The sequence below is a fragment of the Dryobates pubescens genome, chromosome Z (assembly GCF_014839835.1).
Source record: "Dryobates pubescens isolate bDryPub1 chromosome Z, bDryPub1.pri, whole genome shotgun sequence".
Classification (NCBI taxonomy): Eukaryota; Metazoa; Chordata; class Aves; order Piciformes; family Picidae; genus Dryobates; species Dryobates pubescens.
This window is the reverse complement of record NC_071657.1, coordinates 80,312,891-80,331,736: the sequence shown is the minus strand read 5'-3', so window position 1 is coordinate 80,331,736 and position 18,846 is coordinate 80,312,891. Positions and strand designations below refer to the sequence as shown.

General features: G+C 36.4%; 1 protein-coding gene across 4 annotated transcripts in view; it reads left to right on the top strand.

The window, feature by feature from the left end:
- The window catches only part of PIK3C3 (phosphatidylinositol 3-kinase catalytic subunit type 3), a 90,679-nt gene that overhangs the window by 42,722 nt on the left and 29,111 nt on the right, over nucleotides 1-18,846 (top strand). For all 4 annotated transcript variants that reach the window (XM_054178107.1, XM_054178106.1, XM_054178105.1 and 1 more), the window contains 7 exons: nucleotides 1,263-1,394; nucleotides 2,861-2,989; nucleotides 3,314-3,383; nucleotides 4,321-4,385; nucleotides 5,079-5,163; nucleotides 6,352-6,426; nucleotides 18,038-18,206. In XM_054178107.1, coding sequence (XP_054034082.1) covers nucleotides 1,263-1,394; nucleotides 2,861-2,989; nucleotides 3,314-3,383; nucleotides 4,321-4,385; nucleotides 5,079-5,163; nucleotides 6,352-6,426; nucleotides 18,038-18,206 — 725 coding nt within the window. The remainder of the gene's footprint in view (nucleotides 1-1,262; nucleotides 1,395-2,860; nucleotides 2,990-3,313; nucleotides 3,384-4,320; nucleotides 4,386-5,078; nucleotides 5,164-6,351; nucleotides 6,427-18,037; nucleotides 18,207-18,846) is intronic.

The following is an 18,846-nucleotide window of genomic DNA, read 5'->3' as shown; positions in this document are numbered from 1 at the left end:
TGCTCATCTGTCTTGTAGTTTTGTTTTAACAAATTTAGGAGAGGTTTAGGTATGTTGAAGTTCTGAAGTGTTCTAAAAGTTTGTAGACAATAAGCATGAGGCCATTGAGAAAAATTTAGGGATATTTTGGCAAAAGGAAGATAGGAAATTAGTTGATGGTGTAACAGTGAGCAAGTTGTAGGGGATACTGGGAAGGTATCAGAATTCTAAGAATTATGCGAGAATAGATAATGAAATCCGACTAGCAGTAAGATTACATTTATTCTAAGAGTAGCAAAACATGTTATTTTTTTTTTTAAGATAGATGTTTAGCACAATGTTGCCTTCTATGGTGTCTTGAGGAAAATGATTGCCATCATAAATGCATTTTAATAAGCTTTGTTCTTCTTGGTTAAAATATTTTAAGGGAATTTTAGAGATGTGTATGGGGGGGAAGGCAGTAATGGCAAAAGGATTTCTATTGGTGTATTTTTCTCTGACACACATCAGTGTTTTTAAACAGGAATTTTTCAGTGTAATGATTTTTGTCACCATCTTTAATTGTATGGAGTATATTTGTGCAGGAGAATGAAACATTTCAGCGTTGCACCATTTTTACAAAATTTTGTGAATGTTCTATTATCAGTAACAAAGGTAAAATGACTGAAAGAGGAGAGCTTTTCAGTTAATAAGAATGTATTTCCAGCTTGTGCATACCAGTTGTGCACAATTGGTAGTGTTCTGTCATACATTCTTTTATAGTTGCCAGGATATTCCTGTAAAATTAAGAAACTTAAAACTTTAATTTTTTAATTAATTAGATTAATTTAGATATTTACACATTTGACCTTTATTGTGTAGGACACCCAGTATAAAGTACTGAAAAATTAACTGGTATTGTGTTTCTGGGAACTGCAGATGAGGGAATGTAGAGCAGCCCCTGAAATTAGATATATGTAACCTGTAACACTGCTACTTGTGCAGGCAATTTAGAAATAAAAAAATTTTGAATTGTATTATAACTGGCAATTAAAAATTGTTTGGTTATGCTCAAACTAGAGGGAATATCAGCTTCCTTATTCAGATTATGGCAAATAGAGAATTTTTATTTCATAGTATTGTAATAGTGAAGCCATGATTGTTTGAAAGAGTAAAGAACTGAATAAACTGAGTACTTGATTAATACTATCTTTGTTAATTTTTTTTTTAATTGTTCATATATACCTAGTATGTGTTTTTTGATTGTTTTAAAAAAACAAGTTTTTATTCTTCTAATTGTTTAGAACGAGAGGCTTCAGGCACTGTTAGCAGATAATGAAAAGATGAATTTAGCAGATATGGAACTTATCCCACTTCCTTTGGAACCTCAGGTGAAAATTAAAGGTATAATCCCTGAAAAAGCTACACTCTTCAAGGTAAGTCAGATGTTCTGAACAGGTGAATTACAAATGAATCTTATGAGCACTAAGCTTAGAAGCATCACTTGAAAGATGTAAAGTGCCTGACATAGTCAAGCCAAAATCTAACGGTAATTTATTCTTACAGCAGTTAAAAATCGCAAAGAAAATTAAGATCTGTTTTCTTTTTAAGTTAGGATGTAAAATCAAAAGGTATTGTAAGACACCCATTTTATAAAGTTTTGCAAATGTAGGTCAACTTTCAGCAAGAATATGATTTTAGGGTTGAGGGAAGAAGGTTGACTAAAAGACTGCTGGAATAGCAACTAAATATTTCCTGCCAAGTAATAGCATAATTTGAGAACAGTCTTCTACATGTTTGTCTGTAGCAATGTAGGAAATTCAAGACCAAAAACTATGAGATATAACTTGTTTCAGAATCAGTTGGGTTGGAGTTGAATCTCCCATTCTGTATTATGAAATAAGAAACAAACCCAAAGAGAGAATAATGACCAGTTTTTGGTGCTCTTACACATCACATAGTCATACAAAAGTTGCCATTTAAAGAATAATTTTTCTGTTATTTATCAACCTTAACACTTATGAAACATCTATGACATAAAAAAATATAATATAGCTGCACAAATATGAAACAATATATCCTTGACTTTTTTGGTTGGTTGGTTTTGAGGGAAGTGACTTGGTCAGGTGTAAGATGAAATGATTCATCTAGGTGATTGAGCCCCTTCAATTAATTTTATGATGAAAAAATGGCGACCAATTAAATTCTTTTTCTCAATAATGTAAAAAGGTATTTTTGCTTTTACTAAATAAATTAAGGAAGCAATTGTTTAAGATGTCTTGCTCCTAACATTTCTTTGATGTTTATCCTATAATTATCTTTCTCTTTGGTCAGTTTAAATTAGTTTTGTTATGACCTTCTGCATAGTGGTTCTATGTTTACTGGAATTACATGCATTGGAAAAAAAGCTTATTACTCCTGTCTTCTTCTGGTGCTTGGAAAGGTGTGCTTGGAGACAGGAAAAGTCTCCTTCACGCTCCTCATTTAAACAAACAAAACCCAACCCCCCTCCCAAAAAAAAAAAAAAAAAAAAAAAAAAGCAAAAAAAAAGCAAAAGCATGCCTCAATTGCACTTCTGGTATCTGGAAGTGATATGTTATAACTATTTAGTCCCAGACAGTGAGTAATTGCTTTTAGAAACTTTAGAATTGCTTCTTTCCTACCAAAGTAAAGGAACAGGAAAAGACCTCTGATGCTCACTGCCACACTGTTGGCATTCAAATCAGAGAGCTCTAAACCTTATTGTAACTGTGATGCTTGAATCCTATGACCTGGTACTTCCTTAATTCACTTCTGATCTACATCAGTAAACATAGATTTATGTTTTGGAACTCCACTGTAGCAATGTGTTAATATGAGCATTGATGTGAACCATCTTAGTAGAATACGTTTCCTTTTCCAGAGTGCCTTAATGCCTGCGCAGTTATTCTTCAAGACAGAAGATGGAGGGAAGTACCCTGTAATTTTTAAGCATGGTGATGATTTACGTCAAGATCAACTTATTCTTCAGATTATTTCTCTCATGGATAAGGTGATAGTTGCCAATCCACATTCTTGTCTCTATTTATTCTCGATTATGCTTGTTCATAGCAAGACTGTTAAAACCTGTTCATGGAGCTTATGTTTGTAATACATTTCAAGGTTCTCTGATCTTAGGTGTGTTTTTTTTTAATTTTATAGACGTGCAATGAACTTGTATGAATTATAAATAAATAATCAAACAGGCTTTCACTCATTACTGTTTTCAGTGAAGGGTAGTGGAGATCAGTGTACAATACTTGTCTCTTAGAAACAGAAGCTGCTTCTGTCTGTTCAATACATTTTTGCTTTTGTATGTTTTTTTTTTTTCTTCCAGCTGTTAAGGAAAGAAAATTTGGATTTGAAGCTAACGCCCTATAAAGTGCTAGCAACTAGTACAAAACACGGTATGAATACTTTCATTTTGTAAAAATACAGTATTGGAGGGAATATTCTCCCTTTGTTTGTAGACTGTGTTGCAAAATTCTGCTTTAAGGAAGGATGTTTAGCTTAGTAAGGCATTCTAAAAAGGAGCTCAGATGTCTTAAGAAAACCTTATTGCAACACAAGTCAGGGTTACGAATAACCCGAATAACCACAATGTTGCATAGTTTACACAGGAATGTGTCCCCACTGGTTTTGAATGTCTCCAGAGAAGGAGACTCCACAACCTCTATGGACAGCCAGACAGTTCCAGAGTTTTGTCACCCTCATAGCAGAAAAATTTTGTGGTTTTTTTTTGTTATGTTTACATAAATGTCCTGAGCTCCAGGTTGGACCCATTGCTCTTTATCTTGTCATTGGACATCACTGAGAATCATAGAATGAACGATATTGGAAAAGACCTCAGAGAAAAGTCTGGCTCTGTCCTCTTGACACTTGCCCTTCACATACTTATGAATGAGGTCACCTCTGTCTTCTCTTCTCGAAGCTAGAGAGACCCACAGCTTCCTCCACATTTTCTCATAAGGGTTATGTTCCACTCCCTTAATCATCTTTGAGGCTCTGCACTGGACTCTCTCAAGCAGTTCACTGTCGTTTTTGAACTGTGACAGAACTGGACACAGTATTCCAGATGCAGACTTGTCAGGGTAGAGTAGATGGGGAGGAGGGCCTCTCGACATACTAACCACACCCAGGATGCCATTGGCCTTTTTAGTGACACGGGCATATTACTGGCTTATCATCCTTCTGTCCACTAGGACCCCCAGGTCTTTTCCCTTACACAGCTGTCTAACAGGTCAGTCCCTGTCAGTGTAGTCTCTGCTGCCAGCTTGCTGTGATCTCAAACAAATGGCTTTTATCACTGCTATTAACAGATCCTTTGGCTGTTCTGTTTCGCAGGCTTCATGCAGTTTATACAGTCAGTACCAGTTGCAGAAGTTCTTGCTACTGAGGAAAGTATACAGGTATATGATGGGGGATTTTTAATCTTGTTTTTGGATCAAACAGTATAAATGTCAGATCTTATACCAGAAGTCTTACTATCTCAACTGATTGTTGTGTTTATTATTAGAAGACAAATTACAACTTAAAACGTAACATTATTTACAGAAGATTAAAAAAAAAAACCAAACAAACCAATCTTAAATCACCACATGAGTACCTCACATATCCTGTGATATGTGATAAGTCCATTTGATGACTTAGCTTTCCTTTTGAGCTGCAGGTAGTATTGAGGAAGGTGGAAACATACAATGGTGATAAACCTTGTGTCTATATACAAAATGTAGTTACTAGTAATCTGTTTTGTGTGTAAATAGTTTCCTGAAGAAGCATTTATACTCAAAGTTAGTAATTTGTAACTTTTGAATGCATTGTTATCTTTCTGAAGATGTTAATAAAGAAAACTGCTTCTCAGTTTGAGTTCAGATCTGTTTCTTTCAAGTGTAAGAACATAATGATTAAGAAATATGTAAAGTCATACACAATTAAATAAAATTTTCCTAGGTTTTTTTTTAAGTGGTTGTTAGTTCAGTAGATTTAAATCAAGACCTAAAATGGACATTATTACAATCTTTTTTTTTTCCCCCTACCAGTTCTGATGACCTTATATCAGGTCATATGGAGAAACTAAACAGGTTAATGAACTTTCCTTCCAGAACTTTTTTAGAAAACATGCACCTAGTGAAACTGGCCCTCATGGAATAAGTGCAGAAGTGATGGACACATATGTGAAGAGTTGTGGTAAGTTCTGGTGTTATGGTTGGTAACTTTGTAACTGAACTGTAAAGCACAGGCATTAAGATACAGAACATAGAAGACATTAAAGGAGGTTTTGGGACAGCTTAGATGACTGCAGACAGGATAGTGTGCATGTACTTGTTGTTTGAATCCCTGTGAAAAAAACAGTTTTGAACCTGGGATTTCATATACAATTGCTCTCACTGGCCTTTTTTTTCTTTTACTTGACAGAGACTAGAACTTAACTACTTTGCTTTCTAGCAATAGTTTTACCTCTGCTCCCTCTGCACTGGGAGTTGGGACCTTTATAATTAATTCAGGGAGAGAAAAGTGTTTATGTATAAACATTAAATCATCTGTCTTCAAGATAGAGCATTTTAATTTATTTTAAAACATCAGGGGCTTGGGGGGTGAGGCTACATTCAACTTCGTGTTCTACATGAATGTTACAGAACCATAGAATGGTTTGGATTTGAAGGGACCTCCAAAGGTCATATAGTCCAGCCCCCAGAGTAGTAGTGTAGCCCTTGTTTGGTGAAGTGATGGCAAAGTTAAAATACCACACTTGCTGTCCAATAGTTTAAAAGCAACCTCATCATACCAAAAAAAAAATTAAAAAAAAAAAAAGAATCCAGTTGCTTCACAGTATCTTGTCCTTTCCCCTTTCTGCTAGTGTATTCTTTAGACCTGCTTCAAACTGGGTGAAAGTAACAAAACAGGTCACTCACTGCTTGGCTTTTTTGCTTAGCTTGTGGAAACTGCTGATGTGTTCATTCGGTTTCATCGCAATATCTAATGCTTGTTTACAGTTACCTTTAAAATATGTCTTCATTGTAAATTGTATGTATGTTTGCATTTTACTCACAGTACTTTATTGTCCTTTTAAGCATCTTAATATTGAATGAATTTAAACTTTTAGTGTTAGGCATATAATTGCATAGTAAGACATTAAATCTAGGTAATACCGAATAAATTTCAGGGTTTTAATTTATTGCTTTAAATGTTGTTCATATTGCTAATAGTCTTTATTATTCTTCACCAGCATCACCTCTTCCCCTGGTCTCTATGGTATATTTATTGCTAGTGAACAAGTGAAAAAAATAATGCCATATGGTATTGTTAGTTGTATGGAACTCGTTGTTTTGAGAAGGAAGGGTACTTGTATTGACGTTTGCAGTTTACTTCTTACAGCTGGCTACTGTGTAATCACTTACATCCTTGGAGTTGGAGATAGACATCTGGATAATCTTTTGCTAACAAAAACAGGTAATTCTTTTTATCAGTATAATTTTGTAACAACTAATACTTAATTTCTTAATTGGTAGTGTTTGTCTTCATTTTATTTGTGTATAACCCACTGAATGGTGTAGATACAGCTCTCTCACCCTCCTCTGGACACAAAGGGTCCAGAGGGCCATGTGTAGCCAGCCAGCTATCTCTACGCTGCTGTACCCTTGCCCAAATAAAATTAATGAGGCAGCAAGATCACAGGCAGAGCAGCAAATGAAGAAGCCAAGCAGCAGCCCCAGAAAAAGAAACAAACAAGCTGGTGCTGCAAAATGTAAGATATTCAGCAGTCCAATGATACAAGATTAACTTATCTGGCATTATTATGTCCAGCCCCTAAGCCTGTCCGTCCTTAGTCTCGAATTGCCTAGAAAACTTTATTTACGAGTAAGACATCATCTTACAACTAGCATTCCACCCCTTTTCTCTCATTCCATTGTCTATATCAAGCTATTCATCTAACTAAAACCCTTATCAATATAATGAACAGAAAAAGTTCAGGTTTCAGTTCATTCTCCATTTCAGCTATCTCAGATGTAGATCAACGTGAAGTTCAGAAAACAGGAAAGAGTCTGTCTCTCAACAGGATCTCCCAGGTGATACAGGGTTCATGCTCATGTACTGTAGATGCCTTTTGGATTCTTCTTTGGACACCACATTTACCTGAAAAGAGAACTCAAGAAATTCCTAACAACTTATATTATATGCTGTTAACTTAAACTCTTTCAGCTAGAGTTAGATTTCTTTGTGAAACACACTGAACTTCACCATTTTCTTGCATGACCCAACATGTATGACTGGGACCTCCAACAGATACCACCTGTTAGACAGGTTTGCCGTCGCCTAAAGGAGAAAATACCCAAACAGTTTTTCTTAATAGATTCTTTTCATGAACAGCAGGAACTTTATCGCCTTCTACAGTTGGTAACGATCTGATTGAGCAGGTCCAGCTTGATTTCCAGAACCTCTACTATTTAGCAACCAGGTTGCTTGTGCTAGGTGCTTGTCCCAGTTTTTTTAAAGTTCCACCCCACATTGCTTTCAGGGTGGTTTTCAGCAAACCGGTATAGCGTTCAATTTTTCCTGAAGCTTGTGCATTGTAGTGAATATGGAATGCCATGCTCTTCAGCCAGTCTTTTAGGAGATTTTTCTTAAAATGAGTTCCATTGTGTGGGTCAGTTCTTTCTGGAGTACTGTGTTTCCACATGATTTGTCTTTCCAGACCAAGAATGGTGTTACATGCAGTAGCATGAGGAACTGGATAGGTTTCCAACCATCCAGTGCTTGCCTCTACTATCGTCAGTACATACTGTTTACCAGTCCGAGAATGAGGCAGAGTGATGTAATCAATCTGCCACGCTTCACCATACTTGTACTTGGACTATCACTCACCATACCACAAGGGCTTCATTTTCTTACTCATTTTCTCCTGACTAGCAGCACAGATGTCACAGATACGTATGACTTGTGTGATGGCATCCATGGATATGTCAATTGATCTGTAATGCGCCCATCTCTACCTTGATGTCCTGATGAATCTTATGCCCACTGAGTGAAGAACAGTTCACTTGGGTATTTCCAGTCTAAGTCACGATCACACAGTTTGCATCTACTTGAGAAACTCCGGCAGCTAAATCTGCCTGATGGTTACGTTGGTGTTCCTCAGTAGCTTTACTCTTAGGCACATGTGTGGCAGTGTCTCATTTTCACTGGAATTCTCTCCAAAAAAGCATCAGTATCGTTCCACAGGTCAGCAGCCCAAACAGGCTTTCCTTTTCTCTGCCAGTATTATTCCAGTGAATCAAAGCTTAGGTTTAAACTATTGGCATTATGGAGTAGCAGTTGAAGAATAAGAAAGAGAGTAGGTTAATTGCTCCATAAACCTATTAGTAGGCAAGATGTGATATAATGTCTATCTGATACACAGTTTTGATGTCTGTTCAAGAGCCATTTGTACATCTGTATGTAATGGAAGTCCAACTTCACAGAATGGCAGAATACATCTGGTTGAAAGAGACCTGAAAGATCATCCAATCCAATCCTCAACTCAGCACTGAAGGGTCAATACTAAACAGTGTCCCCAGGTGCCAAGTCCACATACTGGGGATGGTGTTTAAGCCCAGCACTGCTGTGGGCAGACCATTCCACCTCAGCACAAACATGTTTATAAACACTGAGGGATTTGTGTGGTTCTAAGTTGGCTTATTTTAGTCTTGTGTTCTACCATTGCATTTTTCATACTGAAAAATGGACCTGTAAGCTGTGGGTTTGGGGTTTTTTAACACAATTTTGAATGATGCTCTCTTCTGTTTTTGCAAGCAGTGTGGGCATAGTACACAGTAAAATTTGGGTGCCTTTACCTGGGACAAAGAAATGTTTCACTCTTAGCTTAAACTGAGCTAAAATAATTATGGCATTTTTCTCAGGACTCCTGATCCAAAGCTGAGAAAAAGGATGCATTAAAAATATTTCTAGAACAACTCCAACCCCAAACCTCATAACTGTTCTTTATCAAACCATTTGATTTTTAATTAAAATGTTACATTCTTGTTTATTATCTTTTTAAATATATTGTCAGAAGGCAAATTCAAGATCTATTAATTTGACACCAGTTGTGTGCTAAGAGGTGTCAAATAATTCTGCTTTTCTTTGTGTGCTGTCCAAATCCACTAGACGTTCAAACAAGTATTAAATGTATTCACAAGGAATTGGGTATAATCTTGACTGAGATGTACATGCAAATTCTTATCTCAAATTTTACTTTTTTTTTAAATGAAATGGTTCTGTGAGCTTTCTAGGTCTGTATGTTTTTTTCTAAGAAATTCGTGATGTGTCCCAGAAATGGGATTGTCATGTGAGACCTGTCAAAGAAGGATTCACTTCAGCACTTTCTATTCCCTGTGAGCCTTGTCTTCTTGATGAAATCAAACCGCTATACACCAAAAATCCAGGTGTTTTATTGTCACCCCAACTGAGCTGGCTGGATTTGAAAGCTACACTTGAAATTATATATATAGAGATAATTAGATAGATAGATATGCATGCAATTTATTGTTGTTTTTTTTTTTTTTAAAGCCTTTTCTAAAAGCGAAGAAGGAAATAGACTCTTCATATTTCTGCTTACTACATTGACAACTAGGGGAGAGAAAGTAGTAGAAGTTACTATCTACCATACAATCAAGTACATCTGTCAGCAGTAAACCCTGTGTATCTTGGAAGTGCAAAACAGCATGTAAACATTGTGATTCTCCCTACCTTTAGGTGTTTTGCCACTTGTATGGATTAATATCCATCCAAGTAGAGTGCATAATCCTAGTGATGCTGAATAAATAGAATATTTTTCTTATTTGAGGAAATAAATTATTTGAAAATTAAGCTGCTTCAACTATTAGAATTGGTACATTAGAGTAGAAAGAAATTCAGAAGTTGTTGAAAATTATCACAAAATTTTAACAAAGATTTGTAGTAGGAGAAATAAATATTTTTTGTTAGATTTTTTTGTTTGGGTTTTTTATCATCATTTGCTTACTTCTGAACTGCTTCCATTAGGGTTCTGGTGCTTGAAAAGTATATTGTATCTGTGAAGCACTAGGAGGTGTCATTCGGTGTTTATAATGAAGTGAATGAAAAACATGTAAACAAAAAAATGTTACTTGGGGAAAAGAGGAACATCCACTTGGAAAGCTTGTTACTTTCCAAATAAAGCTGAAGCTTCTGTTACTTTAGTTGGCACACTTTGTATGAAAGAGTAGAAAATTAACCTTAGGGCTTTGATTAGGATAAAAGAAACTTCTTTCCTAAGCACACAAGGGAACAAACAAAAAAATTATGTATTTTTCCTTAACTGATTGACAATGTACAAACAGACATTCAAAAAAAAACCCCTATCTTGAGAGGTTCTTACTGTTTATCTGAAGTGAAGAGTATAAATCATGTTGCAGCAGGAATCCTTTAGTTTTTTGATTTGGCACGGATTGCTCGTTTAAAAAGTAACAGCAAAGTGGTTGTTTAGGTTAGTGGCGTTATTTAAGCCGTACAGCAGAGGGCAGTGCATATCCACGGTACCTTCTGAGTCCGATAGCGTTTTCATCTGCCTATCCTGTGTCACATACTGAGAGGTTTTCTAAGCTTTCAAGAGAAATTCTTGTTTGAAACACAAAAGGCTTTCTACAAAGACGTATTTCTTACTACTGAGAATCCCTTTAACTTAAGTTAGAAAAAGCTAAGTTTACTTTTCTCTTGAAGAATGGAAACTGTAAGTACCTTGCTTCAAAGCAGTATGATCATGGATGCATCCTTTCTTCACGATACTTATTTAATTAATTGAAGTTTTCCAATAGGGTAAAGAATTCTGGGTACTAGCTGAGAGTTCAGGTACTTTTCTTGGATTTGTATGGCAATATATATGAATCTTTTTTTGGCTCTACCTTTTATTTTTTTGGATGTAGCCAAATCTGTGTTGGACTCCTAACAGAATCCTTGCATCAACTTATAATAGGTGATGCTTATAATAGATTGAGTATAATTTAAATATTTATCAATAGATACTGAAGTTTCTGAAACAAAATAGTTTCTCACTCAATGTTAGAAATGTATTTTTTTTTTCTAACTATAGAACAGAGTGTCTCTTGATAGAAAATCACAAATAATAGTAGGGCTTGGGAGGAACCATTGGGGGTCATCTAATTCAACCACCTTGCTAAAGCAGCTTCACCTAGATCAGGGTGCACAGAAACATGTCCAAGCAAGTTTTGAAAGTCTACAGAGGAGACTCCACTAGCTCTCCTAGCAGCCTGTTCCAGTTCTTCATCAACCACAAAATAAAGAAGCTTTTCCTTATGCTGAGGTGGAACTTTGTGTTCCAGTTCATGCACATTGCCCTTTGTCCTATCACTGGGCACCACTGAAAAGAGTTTGGCCCCATCTCTTGACAGCAACCCTTTAGATATTGATAACCATTGATAAGATCTCCTCTCAGTCTTCTCCAGTCTTTTCCTTTCGAGCCCCAGGTCTCTCAGCCTCTCCTCATAAGAGGAATAATCCAGTGAAGTCTCATGTATCATTTGAGGTATTTTAGTAACTTCACCTTGCTTTATAGACAGAGGTTTCACAAAAGTCCTGTCATATTTGCAGGCTAATGTGCACTTTTTAGGGTATTTGAGGCATTCAGATGGCATTCTTTGAGTAGCACTGCATGTGCGTATCTGACCAACTCTCCTCCTAGTGACTGGACAGCTTAATCTTCCTATTAGGGGCCTGCATATAAATTCCAGTTTCTTTTATAGGTTCCCTAAATACAGGCACTTTGATATGAATACTACATGTGAGACTGCTTTGTAACAGTAGAACATAGTGCTCCATGGATAAAATTAGGTTATTAATATCTGAAGGCAAATAAAAAACTTAAGGGCTCAGAACTTGGAAAACACATTTGCTTTTAGCATCATATGCAAGATAAATGAAAGAACCGGACCATTTTCACATTTATTGCTTAGAGCTGTCTAGGTAGAGGTCTTTTAGGTGTGAAGTGCGCCAACTCTTACAATTGATTCTTCAGTCTCAGTTAGAAAGGGTTTGTAGGTAGGACAGTGAAAGTCTGAACAGTTCCGTATGTGAAAGGACACCATGTGTTTGTATTTCTGGTGCTTTCCAGTTAAAAGCAGTTTTGGAGATGACAAAAATGGGTGAGAATAGGATTCAAACCATGCTATACCAGTGCTTCTATAAGCACATTGGTAAATATGTTTATTAATGTTGCAAACTACTGTAGTATTAAAATGCAGTGGAATTTTGTAATATGTTTTTAAATGTTATTAGTCATCACAGAAGAACATTTTCTTACAAAGAAAAATGACCAAATCTAACACACACTCTTACATTTTAGATTTTTCTCTACAGCTCACTTTTCTGTGATACATACCAAAAGGAATATAAGCTTGTAACTCCTGGTCTGCTAAAACATTCTTTCTTAAAGGTATTTTGATCAGTGTTTCTCACTTAGCAGTGCATATTTGACATCTTTTTTTCTTATAGAATGCTTTCATGGAGTGTATTTTGAGAATGAAAATTGGAGGTGCCAGGGGGAAAAATTGCACTGGTTATCATAACAAGGGCCCTTATCCATTGTAAATGACAATGATAAACTTTACCTCCAACTGTTGCTGCATACTTTTAAAATCAGCACCTTTAATAAGATCTTAAGAATTCATACTTTCTTCTATTTTTATGTATAATATGGCACTGTTCAAAATAATGACAAATTTAGCTTTTTTTTTTTTTCCAGCATGGCAGTGGTCTGTTAGCAAAGGAGAAATTTTGTCAGTAACATCAGAATTTGATAGAAAGCCAGGAAACCACTCCATCTGTCCACTTACTTTAATCAGAATTTTAATCCTATTGCTTCAAATTTAGGACAGGAATTAAGTTAAAAGTCATTTAAGTACACTACTCATTTTCTTTATGACTCGGGCTAAATTGGTTGTGGTAGTTCGAGTTTTAGCTCAGATCTCTGACGGTTTTGGTTTTTGGTTGGATTATCTTTTCACCTCTTCCCAAAAATGGGAACAAGTTTGTTTAATGCCATTTGTAAGACTTTCTTATCTGTTAAAGGAGAATTACCACCAGGTTTATTTTGTTGTAGTAATTACAAGTAATTTGCTTTGCCTTCTGAATATTTGTAAGGTTTTTCAGGTTTTCAGTATTTTCCAAATAGTTCTCTGATGAATTAGAGTAGTTTCAGTGCTACTATGTGAGAACTGTCTCCTGTTCTGACATCTAGGCATTAGCACTAAAAGTGAAAGACAATCAGCCTCTCCAACTGCAGTCAGATATTATTGGCTATTGCAAGCAGTAGATACCAATTTTTAGTCTCCACAAGTCCATGCTTCACTTAATCCAAGATTGCTTCTCTCTCAAGGCTGAGAGGAACTCAGACTTTGAAATCCCTCATACCCTAACTACTAGTCAGGCAGAATTCTGCATTTGATGCCATTTTCTTGAACTTTCCAAGGGCCTGCCCTCTTTATTCCATGTTATCAGGTCAGGTGTTCTGTAGAAATACATAGTCAACCTTAAAAAATTAAAAACAAACAAAACCCACCACCAAAAAATCCCCCACAACCCTCCCCCAAACAACTTAGAAATACACAACAGCATCAGCTTTTCAGTTCTGAATTAAATAATTTTGTGTGCATAATGCATTCCTGCATATTCTTGAAACATTTCATCCTCTTCCAGTCAGTAAATGCCTTGGCTCTTGCTTTTTCAGTGAAGAGGGATTATTAGGGCACTGTAAGAGGCTATTCCAGCAAAGAGTTTTCCTGCCTCCTGGAAAATTCTGATGTCGTCTTAGACTTTGAGAAGTGCACCACTTTCAGCAAAAGAAAGTTCTTCCAGAGCTATGTATCTTGAACTATATGTGGGTACCTACATAGCAGTCCATCTACTAGTTTTGAAGTTGGGCAGAAAGTTCTTGCATTCTTGTCTGTGGTCTCGAGGTGTTTCATCAATTACTGTTTTGTATCCTCAGATGCTTGAAACCTCCCCATTTATATAAGGAACACAAATTTCTAAATAGACTCTGAAATGTTTAAACACCTAAATTTAAAAAATCCAGAACATTTATATGTAGCTGTACAACAGTGTAAGAAGGGTGTTGTCTTAGGTACTTCTCTTTTAGTTTAAAACATGACTTAAACAAAAAACCTCTCACCTGTATGGTTCAGCAGCCGTTCAGGATATAAACCAAAAGTAGAATCATTGAATGGTCCAGGCTGGAAAAGACCTCCAAAAGTCACCTAGTCCAACCTCCCTGCAGTCGCAGGGACAGGCTAGACTAGGCTGCCCAGGGCCTTGTCGAGCCTTACCTTGAGTATCTCCAGGAAAGGGGCCTCAACCACCACCCTGGGCAACCTCTTCCAGTGTTCCACCACCTTCATAGTGAAGAACTTCCTGATATCCAGTCTAAATCTGCCCTTCTGTAGTTTGAAGCCATTGCCCCTTGTCCTGTCACTGCAGGCCCTTGTAAACAGTTTCTTCCTATCCTTCCTGTAGGCCGCCTTCAGGTAGTGGAAGGCTGCTGTCAGGTCTCTGCAGAGCCTCCTGTTCTCCAGGCTGAACAACCCCAGCTCTCTCAGCCTGTCATTGTAGCAGAGATGGTCCAACCCCCTGATCATAGCCCTCCTCTGCACCCTCTCCATCAGATCCATGTCCTTTCTATATTGAAAACTGCAGACTTCTACACAGTACTCCAGGTGAGGTATCACCAGAGCAAAGTGGTAGAATCACCTCTCTGGATCTGATGGCATTACATCTTTTGCTGCCCAGGATGTGATTTGCCTTCTGGGCTGCAAGCATACACTGCCTGCTCATGTCCAGCTTCTAGGAAGTCCAGTTTTATCTTTAATTTATAAGTATTTTTAATAATGAAGAGCTGGTTAAGATGTAATAAATCTGAATAAGGTGTTCTAGAAACTGAGTTAAAATTTTCTTAAGAGATCAGAGTCTTATGGCTTTGACACATATGCTGATGGAAGAAATGTAATTGTTTTTTAAAACGTGGAAGTTTAAAGCCTTCAAGCAAACTCATATTATACAAAGTTCACAGGCAATGTAGTTTACTGGAAGGATAGATGACAAATGTATGTAAATACCACACTGAGTATTAATTATTGCTCACATTGAGGATGATGGAGCAGTGTCACAGGTTACCCAGAGAGGGCACAGAGTCCCCATCCTTGGAGAAATTTGGAAACTGTCTGGACATGGTCCTAAGCAAAACAACTGGCCCTTGTTGACTGGAGGTTGGACCAGATCTCCTCCAAAGGTCACACTCACCATCAACCATTCTGTGAAATACAGGTTTTAAAAAATTACCTTATGAATTTAGTTCTGAAGATGTGCTTCTTATCAGCAAAATTATACAGCTTTCAGGAACTTTCACGTAAGCTGCCCAAATAACATGCTGATTGTCCTAGGATTACTAAATATTGGGGTTTTAAGTATTGTCATACCTGAGGCTGACAAATTTGAAATTAGTATTTTTTTTGAGGAGCTGTGTTCTGTAGGGGAAAAAAGTTAGTAAGTTGACAAAAATCCTCAATTGGTACTGGGGGATTTTACCTCAGTTCTTACAGGTGTCTGTTAGGAGTAATGGCCATGTTAGGAGGCTTATTATGCTGTTTACAGTGAAAGTCAATACTGGCACAGTAGAAACTCTTAGTAAAAGTATTTTGTGTCCTCTTAAAAGTACATCTGCAGTAGAGCAGTTTCTGGATAAAAGTTAGCTGTTTCGGTTGTTTTGTTTTGTTTGTTTTTTCCTTTGGAGTACAGGTAATCTACAACAATTGCTTTATACAGAGCATTCAGAGCTTTATACAGAGTATTCAGGTACCTATTTTCATCCTGCTCTTTCTGAACCTAGTTGGTATTTTCTGGCATTATGCCTTGACACCTTGACAAATAGGTACCAGAAACTTTCTCCAGCCTTATTCTCACGATAGAATCTATGCTGAGTGATAGTCTAATCATCGCATTCATTAATACTGTCAAAGTTGGGTGTTCAGTGTTACAATCTGACGTGAATTTTATTTACTTGGGATGATCACTTCATGTACTTGCAACCAAGTACCAAGAGAAGCTTTTCTTCTCTGTATTCTGTAGGAGCCACACGAATAAAAATGAGTTAGGTCTGTGTACTAAATACATATAGTTAATGTACTTAAATTGAAGCTTTTGTCAGCGTTTTAAGTCAGCTTAAAAATTTTGAAGTACAGCTAGGGAAGCTCTAAATGCAGGATGGCCTCATCACACACTTTGTGTAATTCTTTCCTAAAAAAAGAAATTCTTTCCTAATTATTTTACGTGAATATCTATCAATCATCTAAGATATTTCTGAATGGTTTAGATACATCTTTGTTACCAATTTAAATTATTAATTATTGCTGCTTCTTGTTACCTATCCAGAGACTAAAAAAAGACTTTAAAAAAAAAAAAAAAAGGTTAAGATTTAATTACTGCCAGAAGACTTGCTCTTTTATTCAAAGTGTTGTCATTTGGCTGTTCAAGGTAGCAGGTTTGAATAAGTGAACATGAAACAGACCTCAAAGTGGTATGTATCAAAGTGCCTATTTTAAAAAGTTGGTGTTAAAAATGAGCTCTAAAAGTAACTCCTGTAACTGCATGGAAAAAAAAACCAAGAACATTGAAAGAAGGGAATTTTTTAATTTTCTTTTTTTTTCAGCACAGTTAGGTATGCAGAATGTAATGGTGGCATTTATCAACTAGCAAATGCACTGCAGTCTGTCTCCATAAGAGAAGTGCTCAAACCCTCTGACAATCCTCATGACTCTTCTTTGGATGTGTTCCAGCACAACCATATTTTTCTTGTAATAGGGGCTCCAAAACTGGACACAGTACTCCAGGTGGGGTAGAGAGAGAGAATCACCTCTCTCAACCTGCTGACTACACTCCTCTTGTTGCTGCCCAGGATGCTACTGGCTTTCTGGGCTGCAGGTGCACGCTGGTGGCTCATTTTAGCATTGAAAAAGTGTAAAACAGACTTTGACATATTTGAAGTACTATTTCAGATGTAAAATTGTAGTAATGTTTCTTTAAGATGTTTGAAAACTTGATTAAATAAAAAAATTTGAAAGAGCTTTAAAATCTGGCTGGTGGTTGGGAAGGTTTATTTTACACACTGCCCACTAAATACTTGGGTATTCAGTGACTTCAAAAAGACATTTGTAGAATCATGAGTCTTAGTTTCTCTTTGGTAAATTCAACACACAAATGAAATGTTTCATGCCACAGCAACCAAATGGGATAATAAAACCAGTGGCTCTATTAATATTTTAATTTGTTAACACATTACAAAGAAGACACAATAGTAGCAATGGTTATTTTTTACTTCTTAACACTATTATGTTCATGTTGCACAATTTTGAGAGTAAAGCTATGAAAATAAAAACTAGGAGGCCAATTTCTTTCGGTGGTGCACAGGAATAAGAGAAGGAACAATGGGTACAAACTTGAACATAGAAGATTTCACTTCAACATGCAGGGAAACTTCTTTACAGTGAGGGTGACAGAGCACTGGAACAGGCCGCTCAGTGAGGTTGTAGAGTTTCCTGCTACAGAGACTTTCAAAACCCACCTGGATACATTTCTGTGCAGACTATCCTAGGTGATCTTGCTTTGGCAGGGGGGTTGGGCTTGATGATCCCTGGAGGTCGCTTCCAACCTCTAACGTACTGTGATTCTGTAATAACCTGTTATAAAACTGTGCAGTTAATAGCTACTGACTGACTGCAATTGATTGTCTTTGCAAATTTATTCCAGATATTAATTTTAAAAAAAAATTTAAAATTGGGTTTTAGTACTCAATAAATTTGAAATAAACTTTTAAAAATTCATAATTTCAAATTGGCAGCCAAAGATATAAAATAACAGTTGTAAGCCTTACAGAAAACAGCTACCTGCATTTTTGAAGGCTGTTTAATATATTCTAGAGATTTCACCTAAATATTTTTTCCCCAAGTTCTGCATCAAGATTCGAGGCTGTGTGAAATGTTTGCTCTTCCTTCTTTGACAGGTAAACTGTTTCACATAGACTTTGGCTATATTTTGGGTCGGGACCCTAAGCCTCTACCTCCCCCTATGAAGCTGAATAAGGAGATGGTGGAAGGTATGGGAGGCACACAGAGTGAACAGTACCAGGAATTCCGTAAGCAATGCTACACAGCCTTTCTTCATCTCCGCAGGTAACAATACTATTTTTATGGTTAAATTTATTAGAGTCACTATAAATTAGAAGTAAAGGAATCAGAGAAAATATTTCTGCTAAAAATTCAAAACCTGAACTCTTGAGTGTAGACACAAGAATTTGTATGTAACAAAGGAATGAAAACATCCCAGCATTGCTGTATTGTGGAGGTTGATTGTAATGTCAAGTTAAAACTCCCAATTTTTGCTGGTTTAATAACTTTTTTTAATAACACCTGTACAGTATTAAATTATAATCTTGCTTTTGGACCATGTTTTTGCCCTTAAGCAACTTTTTGTCTGATTATATATGATCGAGTCGCTGTCCTGTACATGTAGTATGAAAAATAGGCAATTGGTGATACTAATCAAAAAAAAGGGCATAGTTCTTCATTTATTGATAGTGGAAAGAGCAAAGCATTGGTTTGCAAACTGACATTACTAATGGGTTAAAAACAACTCATAAGCAGGAAATAACAGCAGCATGTTAATGTCTTTAGAGAACAATCAGAAAGGCTAAGGTATATTCCATGTATATTTTGCTTATAACTTTCATAATACTGTACTTCTTATTTGTGAAGTACTTGAGTTGTTTATATTGTTTAAAGCTAGCTGTTTCAATGGAAAGGTCTGTTGTGT